Raw genomic sequence first — 13,109 nt, 5'->3', positions numbered from 1 at the left:
ATTTTGAACATCATGCACTATCTTACACTGTTGAACACTTTTTCGTATTAACATGTCTTGATTTTTCTTAAGTCTTTCTTCCATTATCAGTCACAGAATGACAACTGCCTCTCTCAGATCTCTATCTTTCGAAATGATGAACTGACTGTCATCTAACAACTATGATTGTGTGATAGTTCTCACATTTGTCTGCCCTCATTATCTTTGGCATTGTGTGAATAATACTTTTCCAAAATTCTGATGGTGTATCCCCAGTTGCGCAGATTCAACAAACCAACTTGATTACTCATTTGGTTGCTACTTCTGCCAATGATTTTACAAATTAGAAGGGGTGTTATCTATCCCTTCTGTCTCATTTGATCACAAGTCATCCAAATTCTACTAAACTGTGACTCTGATACTGTCCCCCTACATTTTCATTACCAATTACCGTTCCTTCTCCTATCACGTTGTTAGACAAGACCTTCCCCTTGCAAAATCCTTCAGTGTACACCATTTGCTGAATCAGTCCTTCCAGCGACCATTTCCTTTTGGAATTCTTTACATTTTTCTGTGACCATTTCACTTTTGCTTCTCTGCACTTCCTATTTATTTAATTACTAAGGGATTTATATTGATTTATTCTTGTCTTTCTATGATTATTCTGGATGATTCTCTTGCACTTCAGTCTACTCTTCATTATTAGGAAGTTACAATCCAAGCCTATCTCTCCTCCTGAGTATGCCTTACAATCCAGTTTCTAATTTTGGCATGTTTGTCGTATGATGATGTAATTCAGATGGAACCTGCCTGTAACTCTGTGCCTTTTCCAGGTATGCCTGCTCCTCTTGAGATTTTTGAACACTGCTGTAGCTTTCTCCTTTCTCGTCCCTGCTACCATGTTCACAATCTCAAGTAACTCCTTCTCTTCCTTCCCCTATTATTGTGTTCTAACCTTCTATGATTAGCAGATATTTATCCGTCTTTACATATTGGGTTACCCATTGAATACCATCAGATACTTTCTTGCTTCAGATTTTACTTGTGACCGTAACACATATACTTGAACTACTGTTGTTGGCATGGGATTGCTATCAAAAACTACTCTACAATTTAATTGTTCACAGTAATTTGCTCTCTGCCCTACCTTTCTATTTAGAATGAATTCTACTTCCGTTATATCATTTTCTACTGCTGTTGATATTATCGTATACTCATTCGATCAGAAATCCTTATGCTCTTTCCATTACACTTCACTGACACACACTATATCTAACTTGACAGCATGATACCCTTTTATTGGTTATTTTCCTTGCAGTAAGACCCCTAAGGCAATCCCATCCTGCAGAACCAAATGGGGATTAATCTGAAATCTTTCACCAATGAAAGGACTGTCGTCCTACTTTTTCAGTTACAGGCAATGTGTCCTGAGGAACTGCATACATTTCCTTGATACAGTGGTTTCTATTGTCTTCTGCGTCCTCATGCTGTTGGTAATTGCTGATTCTCTCACCTTGTAGGGCATTTTCTACATCGAGGGCAAGAGATTGCTGTGAAACTCAGTCTGTTCTTTCATCCTCTTTGACAAGGTTCTTGTCAGAAAAAAAGTGTCTTCTGATACCATAACTCTTTGGTCACCATTACTGATGAGTTTTATTCAGAATTTAAATAGTGGCAGGATCGAAGATTTTTATTCCTAGTCAAAGGCTCTATCCCGAGACTGCAGCTGAGTTATTTATGATACATAATGTTTGTTCAATGTTTATCCTTTTTGTACCTTTTTTTATCTTCTGCCAGGTGCATCACTGAAATTTCAGTGAGTATTAAGGCAAATACAAAGTGCTCTTCTAAATGCAGAAGATGATTAAAAATCTCTCAATACGCACCAAACATGTTTCAGATACTGCATCCTGCACTTGTCATTAATGTGGTACCAGAAAGCGAGACTAAGCAGTGGCATCTTGGATCGACAAATTGAAGATGAAGTTGAATTTGAAATGTGGCTGTGCTGGATTCATTTAGATACAAACTCACAGGTTACAATCTTCTTAGTTATAATTTTTGTTTCATTCCAATTTTTATGCATTTTAAATACCTGACAGTCAACACAATGTGATTTTCATTTTTCAGACAGTCCCGGAGAGTATTGTTACTCAGAAGCTCTGCTATTTAAAAACACAGTTGCTGGATTTATCAGGAGTTGACAAAATTCAGCAATCAAAAAGTGTAGAAATAACTGAGGAAATACTGAAACTTGATTCTGTTATAGGAAAATTGCTAGACCAGGGTGACATAATTTCCTGTTGCAGGCTGCAGAAGTTTTTCAGACATAAAAATCAGGTAACATTTTACGTAATTAATAGACAACTGTAACAGCCTCATCATTGATAGCATGTAAAATTCTCAAAACTTACAGGAAAAATATCATATATTGCTATAAGTCAGATGATTCAAATGGCTCTGAGCATTATGGGACTTAACATCTATGGTCATGAGTCCCCTAGAATTTAGATCTATTAAACCTAACCAACCTAAGGACATCACACAACACCCAGTCATCACGATAAGTCAGATGATTGTACACTTGTAATGGCTGTCATAAAACCACATATAAAGCATAAAAGTGAAACTGTTTCTTGAGCTTCTGAAAGCAGTGGTTGTAGATAACTAGTGAAGGACAAGCCATAGCTGCAGCAGAGAACACAGATTTCCTCATGGTAAATGTTTTCTTTATCACACAATAAAAGAAAGCTGTGGCCAAGTAATTAACTCCTTTGTGTACTAGGGTGAAATTTGTTTGGTTGCTGTGCAATTCTGTTTTGACTTTGTATTGCGGTCATGAAATGCACTGTTGACATTGTTTTTTACTTCTGCTTATCAAACATTTATGGAAAACTACAATACAGATGGTTATATTGTAGCACATTATTGTATCTCTAATCAAAATGAACAATAGAGTGGCTTTCTTTGTAATTAGTATTAAAGATAAAAAGAAACAGAAAAAAAATCACTTTGAATTTGTATATTAATGAAACTTTTAAGTTCCATTTATTGAATTTTGAAAAAACTGGGAAACTTTGATATGATATAAACAATGAAAAGTCAAACATTTTTCAACACTCATTCTGAAGAGAGATCTTGTCATTTTGAAATCTACCTTCTCTCTCTATCTGGTGCCAGCTAAATGACACAATCCCTGATTAATGACTGTGCATAAAATTGCTGACATTACACACCCAGATAGCCACACTTGTGGATTCTAGGTGGTGTGCTGGTTCCAGATCAATTCCACCCAGCACGTTAATGACAAGGATTTATGTACTGGCTGCCCTGAGGTGGTTTCTGGAGAGTTTCCTACATCTGACAAGGTGAATACAGGGCTGGTACCAGCATGCTATCTCAGTTATAAGACTGACAAACTTTAAGGAACCTTTCACACAGTTGCCTATGGGATAGCACTAAAAGCAAGAGGGATGTGGTAAACAAATTCTGTACCAATGAGAAAGGGCTGGCAACAGAAAGGGCATCTGGCCACCTCCTACAAATAATACTACCAAATCCAGATTAACCTGCCAACCCTGATAGACATGGCATAGGAAGAAGAGGAGGAAGAAGAAGAAGAAAGGACAAGATTGCTGACATTAAGGAATTCTCAAACTCCTCCTTTTCTGTGAAGCAAATGGTGCCATATACTACTGATTTAATTTCTCCAGAGATTGAATCTCTTGCTGAGTAAGTCCCCAACCAAAGTCTTCATAGGAGATCTCCTAGTAGTTACACTTTGTATATCATACAACAGCTCTCTACTCCTGTGTTTGCTCTGTGCACCTTGTCCTAGAAATGATTGGAATGGCCCATGTGACCATTCTCCTCAGAGGCGCGATAAACTGGCCTTGCAAGGCACCACTCATAGTATAACACAGGAGACACGGTGTTGCTGTCTGCATTACTGTCCAATATATAACAGCAGTGTGAGGCATAGTGAAATCAGTGTGAAACTTTGTTGTTTCTGGAACACAATCCTCAAGAACATCTTGGATGGACAGCACTCATAATGCATAAAAACAAAGATTTTTTTTACAAAAGGCTAATTATCAAAAAAGGTGGTGCCATCAACAATGAATGGCGGTATCTGAAGTAAGCAGCTCTGATCCCATCATTACATGTAGTTGATGCAATTATGCTTAAGAGAAAAATGCTGAATTAAACCATTTTTGCCATGTCTGGAATATAGTAGGACCAATTTAATATGAGATCAGTGTGTAGATCCAAGAAGTTGGAGGAGACTAATTGTTGTATTTGTTGTCCCATACATGATAAATTTGTGTCCTCTTGTACCTTTTGTGTTATGTACAGCTTTACACACTGGATTTTGTGATATTAAGAGCAAGTCCATTACAGCTAAATCAGTTGTAGAAATCAACAAAGGCACTGTTCACTTACGTTTCCAGATACTTTCTGCCATTTTACCAACAAGGTGAGATGGATAATCTGCAAAGAATGGAACTTGCTCATTGCAGTGGAACAAAATAGGTCATCAGTTATGAATTTAAGAAACAGGGACCCAGTACTGAGTATTGTGGAATTCCAATAATTACCCTACCCTCACTCAGGTGGTGCTGGAATCCCATTACCACCAGTAATTGTTGTCTCATTTCCTATCTGTTAGATATGACTTAATCCAACTATTCTGTAGAATAATTGCATGATCTGCATTGTTGAAAGCTGTGGATAGATCACATAGGATTGTGACTTGTGTCATTTTATTGCTTAGAGATTTAAGAAAGTTATTAATGAGGAATCAAATAGTATATCCATTGATTGGCCCTGACATTTATTGAGAATGTTGTGACTGAATGGAAAAGAGTGAGTTTGACAATAAGGAAACACTTGAACACTTGCATCAGAACTCAACAAAGTATTTATCACAAAAATTTCTAAAAAAGAAAAAGACAAAGCAAATCACAAAATGGGAAGGATAAAAAAAAAAGAATTTACCTCTAGGAGGTGAAATTCTAATTGCTGCCTATTGCCACATGTAAAAGAAGCTATCCTAGCTTTCATAAATATGAGTTCCTTTCTCAGGGAGGAAAGAAGAGTAGGTTTGTGTGTGTTATAAATGAAGAGTAGTTCACTCAGACCTGTAGATGACAGGGACTCACCTGCTGTGCTGTGAGGATTAAGGGGGCCAACAATGAAGGGGAAGCCATCAGAAAAGGAGGAGATCAAACATCCCACATAGGTAAGCACTGTGCTGGAGATGATAGATTAACAGAGTGAGAAATAAAAGAGATTAAGGAGAAGAAAAGATAAATTAAAAGAAAATGAATAGTGCCATTACAATGTAGGAGAAAGAAGAAAAGGAGCTGAGGAAAATCAGGAAAAAAAGGTGGGGGTTGGGGGAAATATTTCATTAAGTAAATGAGTTAAAAAAAAAAAGACAGTCTTTGCTAATGGAGGTTAAGTCCAGGCCCATATCTAGGGACTTGAATATTTCACATAAACATCATCATCATTTAAGACTGATTATGCCTTTCAGCATTCAGTCTGGAGCATAGCCCCCTTATAAAATTCCTCCATGATCCCCTATTCAGTGCTAACATTGGTGCCTCTTCCAATGTTATACCTATTACTTCAAAATCATTCTTAACCGAATCCAAGTACCTTCTCCTTGGTCTGCCCCGACTTTTCCTACCCTCTACTGCTGAACCCATGAGTCTCTTGGGTAACCTTGCTTCTCCCATGCATGTAACATGACCCCACCATCTAAGCCTGTTTGCCCTGACTGCTACATCTATAGAGTTCATGCCCAGTTTTTCTTTGATTTCCTCATTGTGAACACCCTCCTCCCATTGTTCCCATCTACTAGTACCTGCAATCATCCTAGCTACTTTCATATCCGTAACCTCAACCTTGTTGATAAGGTACCCTGAATCCACCCAGCTTTCACTCCCATACAACAAAGTTGGTCAAAAGATTGAACAGTGCACAGATAACATAGTCTTGGTACTGACTTCCTTCTTGCAGAAGAGAGTAGATCGTAGCTGAGCGCTAACTGCATTGGCTTTGCTACACCTCGCTTCCAGTTCTTTCACTATGTTGCCATCCTGTGAGAATATGCATCCTAATTACTTGAAACCGTCCACCTGTTCTAACTTTGTTCCTCCTACAGTCCGTTTATATTTATTTCCCACTGACATTACTTTCGTTTTGGAGACGCTAATCTTCATACCATAGTCCTTACATTTCTGATCTAGCTCCGAAATATTACTTTGCAAACTTTCAATCAAATCTTCCATCACAACTAAGTCATCCGAATATGCAAGACTGCTTATTTTGTGTTCACATATCTTAATCTCACCCAGCCAGTCTATTGTTTTCAACATATGATCCATAAATAATATGAACAACAGTGGAGACAGGTTGCAGCCTTGTCTTACTCCTGAAACTACTCTGAACCATGAACTCAAATACCCGCAACTCTAACTGCTGCCTGACTATCCATGTAAAGACCTTTAATTGCTTGCAAAAGTTTGCCTCCTATTCCATAATCTCCTAGAACAGACAATAACTTCCTCCTAGGAACCCAGTCATATTCCTTTTCTAGATCTCTAAAGCATACATACAATTCCCTGTTCCACTCATAACACTTCTCCATTATTTGCCGTAAGCGAAAGATCTGGTCCTGACAACGTCTAAGAGGCCTAAACCCACACTGATTTTCATCCAATTGGTCGTCAACTAATACTTGCACTTTCCTTTCAACAATTCCTGAGAAGATTTTACCCACAACGCTGATCAAAGAGATACCTCTGTAGTTGTTACAATCTTTTCTGTTTCCATGTTTTAAGATCGGTGTGATTACTGCTTTTGTCCAGTCTGATGGAACCTGTCCCGACTCCCAGGCCATTTCAGTTATCCTGTGTAGCCATTTAAGACCTGACATTCCACTGTATTTGATGAGTTCCAGCTTAATTTCATCCACCCCAGGTGCTTTATTGCACTGCAATCTATTGACCATTTTCTCAACTTCCTCAAATGTGATCCTATTTCCATCATCATTCCTATCCCATTCTACCTCAAAATCTGAAGCATTACTGATCGTATTTTCACCTACATTGAGCAACTCTTCAAAATATTCCCTCCATCTGCCCAAGGCATCCACAGGATTCACCAGCAGTTTTCCTGACATGTCCAAAATACTTGTCATTTCCTTCTTACCGCCCTTTCGAAGACTGCTAATTACACTCCAGAATGCTTTTCCAGTATCTTGACCCATAGTCTCCAACCTGTTTCCAAAGTCTTCCCAAGATTTCTTCTTCGATGCTGCAATTATCTGTTTGGCTTTTATTTCTTTCTTCAACATAACTTTCTCTGTCTACCTGAGTTCTAGTATGTAGCCATTTTTGACACCCGTTCTTCTTCCTTTTACAGGCTGCCTTGACTGTGTTGTTCCACCAAGCTGTTTGCTTCATCCTACTTTTACACACTACTGTTCCAAGACATTCTTTAGCCACTTCTAGTACCGTGCCCCTGTACCTTGTCCATTCTTTTTCCAATGACTGTAATTGACTACATTCAACTAACTGGTACCTTTCTGAGATCACTGTTATGTACTTGTGCCTGATTTCCTTATCCCGAAGTTTCTCCACTCTTATCCTCCTACATATGGACCTGACCTCCTGCCTCACAATCCCAATTTCACTGCAGATTAAATAATGATCAGTGTCATCAAAGAATCCCCTGAATACACGTGCGTCCCTCACAGCCTTCCTGAATTCATGACCTGTCGTATATAGTCACTGACAGATCTGGTTCCCCTGTCTTCCCAAGTATACCGGTGAATATTCTTATGTTTAAAAAAGGAGTTTGTGATTACTAAGCCCATACTGGCACAGAAATCCAAGAGTTGTTTCCCATTCCTGTTGGCCTCCATATCCTCTCCAAATTTACCCATAACCTTTTCATACCCTTCTGTTCGATTTCCAATACTGGCATTAAAATCACCCATGAACAGAACACTGTCCTTGTCACATAAACAATAACGCAAAAAATATTTTGACTTCGTGGTTTTTAAAAATGTTCCAAAATATGACATTTCCTTCATTCCACAGATGTAGATTTTTTATTTTCAGTGATTTAGATAGATTTGATGTGAGACATCAGTAAATGCAATGTAATTTATAAGTATTTTTTCATTTTCAAAATACCACTGAAGAAGCAAAGTACAGAACATATTACTCTTAAGAATTAAGTCGTCAGAAAACAACAACAAAATTTTCAAAAAATAAGATTCAAATTAGAAAAACCTAACTGCGAAATTGTCCATAAAATAAAATAGTTTTTCTTTGTTTCTGACCATATCTGAATATTTTTGCTTTCTTCATGTATGTATATATGATTTTTTTGACAAGTTCTATCCTCTGTAGAATATAGGACAATTTTTGTTAAACACTCTCTATAGGTGCTCAGAAAGAGAAAACACACACTATATACTGATTTATTTTTAGCATTTTTGCTCAACTACAAAATTGACATAGGTTCTTGTTTCTCCACAGGACTTGCAACTTATTCTAATGTGCATGGATTTAGCTGAAGGTCAGTTAACACCATATCAGCTTCCAGCAGAATATAGGGCTTTGTTGAATCCAGAGCAACCTAGAAACATAACAGGAGGATACAAGAAAAGATCCGTGAGGTCAAAACGACTTTCTTCTATGTCATCAGGTAATCATGTTGCTGGTTAAAAGTTTGCTCATTTGCTAATGCTACAGACACCTATGTACATACATAACTTTTTTGTTTTTAGCCTCATATAGTCTTCTTAACTACAGCATAAGTACTGACCAAGCAGATGATTCACAGAAAGAATATCAGGACACACTCTGTCTCCTTGAGAAGCTTGCTGACTGTATAGAACATGGGAAACATCTCATTTCAAGAATAATTGCGTACTATCGAGTCTCTGTAAATTTGGGGCTGACTTATAAGGTAATAAACATTAATATTTCGAGAGTCCATTAAGGTATTCTCTCTGGTCATCAATTTAATTTTACTTTGCATTTCCTCAGATAAAATGTTGTTCTTGTCCAGAGTGAGCATAAGAGATTTCTGTTTTGAAAGATAGAATAAAATGAAGACATGATGTTGCACAGAAACAAGGCAACAGAGTAGTCTGTCTTGCAAAAACACAAAGCCAAGCCATCATTTTAATTCTGTTCTTTAGTTCTCATAGATATGTTACCAGAATGTACATAAGGCCTGACTTTCTGAATAATTCATGGACTATTTCTCTGTCAGTCCCAAAAGAAAAGATATTTAATTTTGCAAGAACTTCAGTGCCTGTCACTGTAAGCATCATCTCAAGTGTTTATATGCTCTTTTTAATGGATATGTACCTGAACCTAATAACCCTATGAGAACCAGATTTGATTCTGCATGTGAGAACCTAATTTGCACATGCAATAGCAGCAGTTTTAGTTATAGTTTACCAAAATCTATTGAAACTGCATCATGTGAAAAGTCATAAGTTTGGATTTACACCTCTACACACTGCCCAACAAAAAGAGTAAAGGACCTAGAAGAGCATGAGAAATCAGAATGAAACTTTGGGGGTTGAGAAGATATGTGATGTTATTTCAATTACAAAAGCAAGTGAAATGTACAAAGAACCTGGCAGTGTCCTGGGTAGTACAGCACCACGTTGGGCCATTGTCACATCTAAATTCCCACACATGTAGATACTACATGATTCAACCTGAAGACCAAATGGAGACCTACAATGAAGCTGTTTTCAAACTCTGTAAGGTGCTAATAATGCTGTCTCACATGGGTACAGAACATCTCAGTGATCACTCAACATCTGATGCTGTTCATGCCCCTTGTCTATTCTAACATGTCTGCCAACAACACTAAACATGAACAATACTAATGCACTCTGGTAACCATTCTGCCTGTCACTGAGAATTGCAACACCATGTAAAATAAAGGAAAAGCAACCATTCACCTATAGTTGAATAATGTGTTACATGTAGAAACATGCAACAGAAAACTGTATTTACATTAGCTTTTGACCTCTTTTCCCTTTCTCTAGTAAAAAGTAGACACATTCACACACACAATAACTTCAGTATCCAAACACACATATTGGCAGCTGGAGTAAGACTAACTATTGATTATCTGTCATTGATAGCAGTTTCCTCGTTGGTTGGCTGTGGATAGGTTGTAGGGGAGGATGAAAATGATGAAGAGGAGGTAGTGGAATAGTGTGAGGCAGATATTTCAACAGATGACTCAATAGCTACAGAACAAGATGAAAGGAATTTGGAGGACAGAACGATGTAAGAGGTAGAGAGAGGGAAGGAGAGAGGAGGAAAGGAGAGGAAGGTGGAGGTGAGAAGGGGGACAGGGACAGAATAGATAAAGTGGAAGAACTAGAAAGGGGGGGGGGGGGCGAGAGAGAGAGAGAGAGAGAGAGAGAGAGAGAGGGGGGGGGGGGGGGATTCCCACATGGGAATGGGGCAGGAGGAGTGGTGCAAGAAGCTGGGTGAGTAGTCAGTTGACTTTTATTTAGTCACTTGATTTCAAAATTGTCACCTTATTTTTTATTCCATTTTCAACTGTTTCTGCTCATTTAGGAAGAAAAAAGTTATTTACCTTTGTTGCCATGTTTCTTTATTTGTGTTTGTTCATTTAACTTTTTGAGATACTCCAATGATGATGGGTTCTGAAAATTGTAGATTGTTCCTTATGATTTTTTGAGCATTTTTTTTAAATATTTTGTATGACTGTTGTTGGTATCAAATTTTCTTCTGTTACAACTGCTTCTATTTTCGTTCCAGATTCTAATTTTGTTGTAGTAATAAAATAGCTTCTGTCGTGTTCTGTTCTATTTTGAAAAAAAAAAAAATGAATTTGGAAAAAGCAAATTGCTATAAGACAATCTGGAAAAGACTGATAGTTTGAAAAGGGAATGTTTGTGAAAGTGAACTATTTTCCAGTGTTTGTTCTTGCTGTATTAATTTGGAGGCAAACAAGCTTTCTGGCAGTTTTTAATCTTTCACTTTTAACAAAACATAAGTGTAACTTCAAAGATAAATGTAGACTCATCAATTACATTTAGAACATTTAGGTCAGAAACAACCATCAAATTCAGTACATGTGCCAACAAAATGGATGTTAAGTACCAAGTATAGTTCCATCACTCCGGAATTGATTTGGACATTGAAATCAGTGGTTCCAAATTACTCTGTGGATTCATCAAATAATAATTTTAGTGTTTCTGAGATGGTGATCCCTGATGGTGTTCCGTAACAGTTTTCACTTTTGTCTAAGAAAATGAGATACCTGACAAATTATGAGCTGGCACCTTTTCCATGTACATATGTCAGAAGATGAGACTACCAATGTTAGAGAGAAGTAAAAATTGGCCAGGTGCGAATAGGACTTGTGCACTGAGGGTTCTGTACAAAATTAATTGCATATATAGCAGATAATCCATGCTGGAAATTGAGAATCTTGACAATTTTTGCCTGATATCAAAATTGAACTGGCACGGCATTGATCCCAGGTATATCAAGAATTTCGAGAATGTTTTAATTTGGATAACAAATGACAAAAGAAACATTTTTTGTTTGATATAATTACAAATTAGTAGTTTTCTGATTTTTTCCTTTACTTGTACTATGAAACCTTGCTCCTTGCCAAATTTCATGATTCTATACTAATGGGAAGTGTCCTACAGATTTCAATGGATGATTTTGCCAGTGTCAAAATATGTGACTTAAATGGCTGTATCTTTTGGCTGCAGTGATTCAGAAGCTTGCATTTATTACACTTCCAAGAGTATATATATTTTGGTATGTGACAGAAATTTCAACTTTATACTTCTGCCCACTCCTGAGGAAAAAAGGCCTTAACAGATGGATGGACAGACAGTCAGATAACAATGACAAAATATTTTTTTCATTTGATATAATTATAAATCCATGATTTTATGACTTTTTTCCTTTGCATGTACAGTGAAACCTTGCTTCTTGCGAAAGTTCATAGCTTTAGACTAAAGGAAAAGATCTTGTAGGTTATGATTAGTAATTGTGCATGTGTCAAAATATTTTATATAAATGGCCATATCTTTTGATGCCTTATTGACTCAGACACTAATGCTTATGTCACCAAGGTACCATAGACCTTAGTTTGTGACACAAATTTCAACTTGATGTGTTATACCTGTTCCAGAGAAAAAAGGGATCTTAACTGATGGATAGGCAGACAGACAATCTGATTTTAAAAAATCTTCTCATTGTAGTGTGAAACCTTACTTCTTGCTTTTGTTTGGATTCACTTAGAAGCTTAAAAGTTTTACACCATCAAGGGAATATAGCTCTTGCTATGTGACACAAATTTCAACTTGGTATGTCTGCCCATCCCTGACAAACACAGTTTTGAAAAGTTGGACAGACAGACAACAAAGTGATCCAGGGTTCCTTTTTTCAAATTAAGGTACTGAACCCTAAAACCATTACACTTTGGTCAGAAGGTAAGTGCCACCTAAGAACTTTATCAGCAAAGCAGAGGGTGAAAAATTGCATCAGTAATTATGTGAAGCTCTTTCTGAGGCCAACTTGTCCCTAAATAAATCTGTATGCTGAACTAATGCCAATAAAAAAGTGTTTAGGGTTTTAGATAGTGATGTCCAGTAGACCTGAGGCAGACAACTTATAAATATCAGAACTTGCAACATTTGTATGGTGCTCAAGGCCTATGTAAAGGCTTTGGATTGTTCAGGTGAAGAAGCATCCAAATTTTTGGTTAATATTTAATATTATTTTGACATTGGCCCTTTCACTGGAAAGAGTTTGAAGGAATTCAATCTAAGTTTAACATTTCACATCACAAGTTTTTGAGGCATACAACCAAGATCTGGCTTACTTTAGGAACATGGTTTTGGAACAGTGGGCTGGTATTCAGTATGACCTTGAGCATATACCTCTGCAAAAGAATTCTGCTACTGTTCAGTCCAAATCCTATAATGCCATTGTGAATGCTTAAAAAAATCCTTTAATGTAAGCATAACTTCATTTGGTAATTTCACACAACAGGAAGCATACACAAATGAAAAACATACTTCA

The 13,109-nt window shown here is 37.1% G+C and overlaps 1 protein-coding gene across 1 annotated transcript in view; it reads left to right on the top strand.

The window, feature by feature from the left end:
* The window catches only part of LOC126272342 (spatacsin), a 324,204-nt gene that overhangs the window by 202,109 nt on the left and 108,986 nt on the right, over positions 1 to 13,109 (top strand). The window contains exons 24-27 of the mRNA XM_049975137.1: positions 1,880 to 2,015; positions 2,110 to 2,319; positions 8,538 to 8,706; positions 8,789 to 8,970. Coding sequence (XP_049831094.1) covers positions 1,880 to 2,015; positions 2,110 to 2,319; positions 8,538 to 8,706; positions 8,789 to 8,970 — 697 coding nt within the window. The remainder of the gene's footprint in view (positions 1 to 1,879; positions 2,016 to 2,109; positions 2,320 to 8,537; positions 8,707 to 8,788; positions 8,971 to 13,109) is intronic.

Source organism: Schistocerca gregaria, chromosome 5 (assembly GCF_023897955.1).
Source record: "Schistocerca gregaria isolate iqSchGreg1 chromosome 5, iqSchGreg1.2, whole genome shotgun sequence".
NCBI lineage: Eukaryota > Metazoa > Arthropoda > Insecta > Orthoptera > Acrididae > Schistocerca > Schistocerca gregaria.
This window is presented reverse-complemented; position numbering and strand designations above follow the sequence as displayed.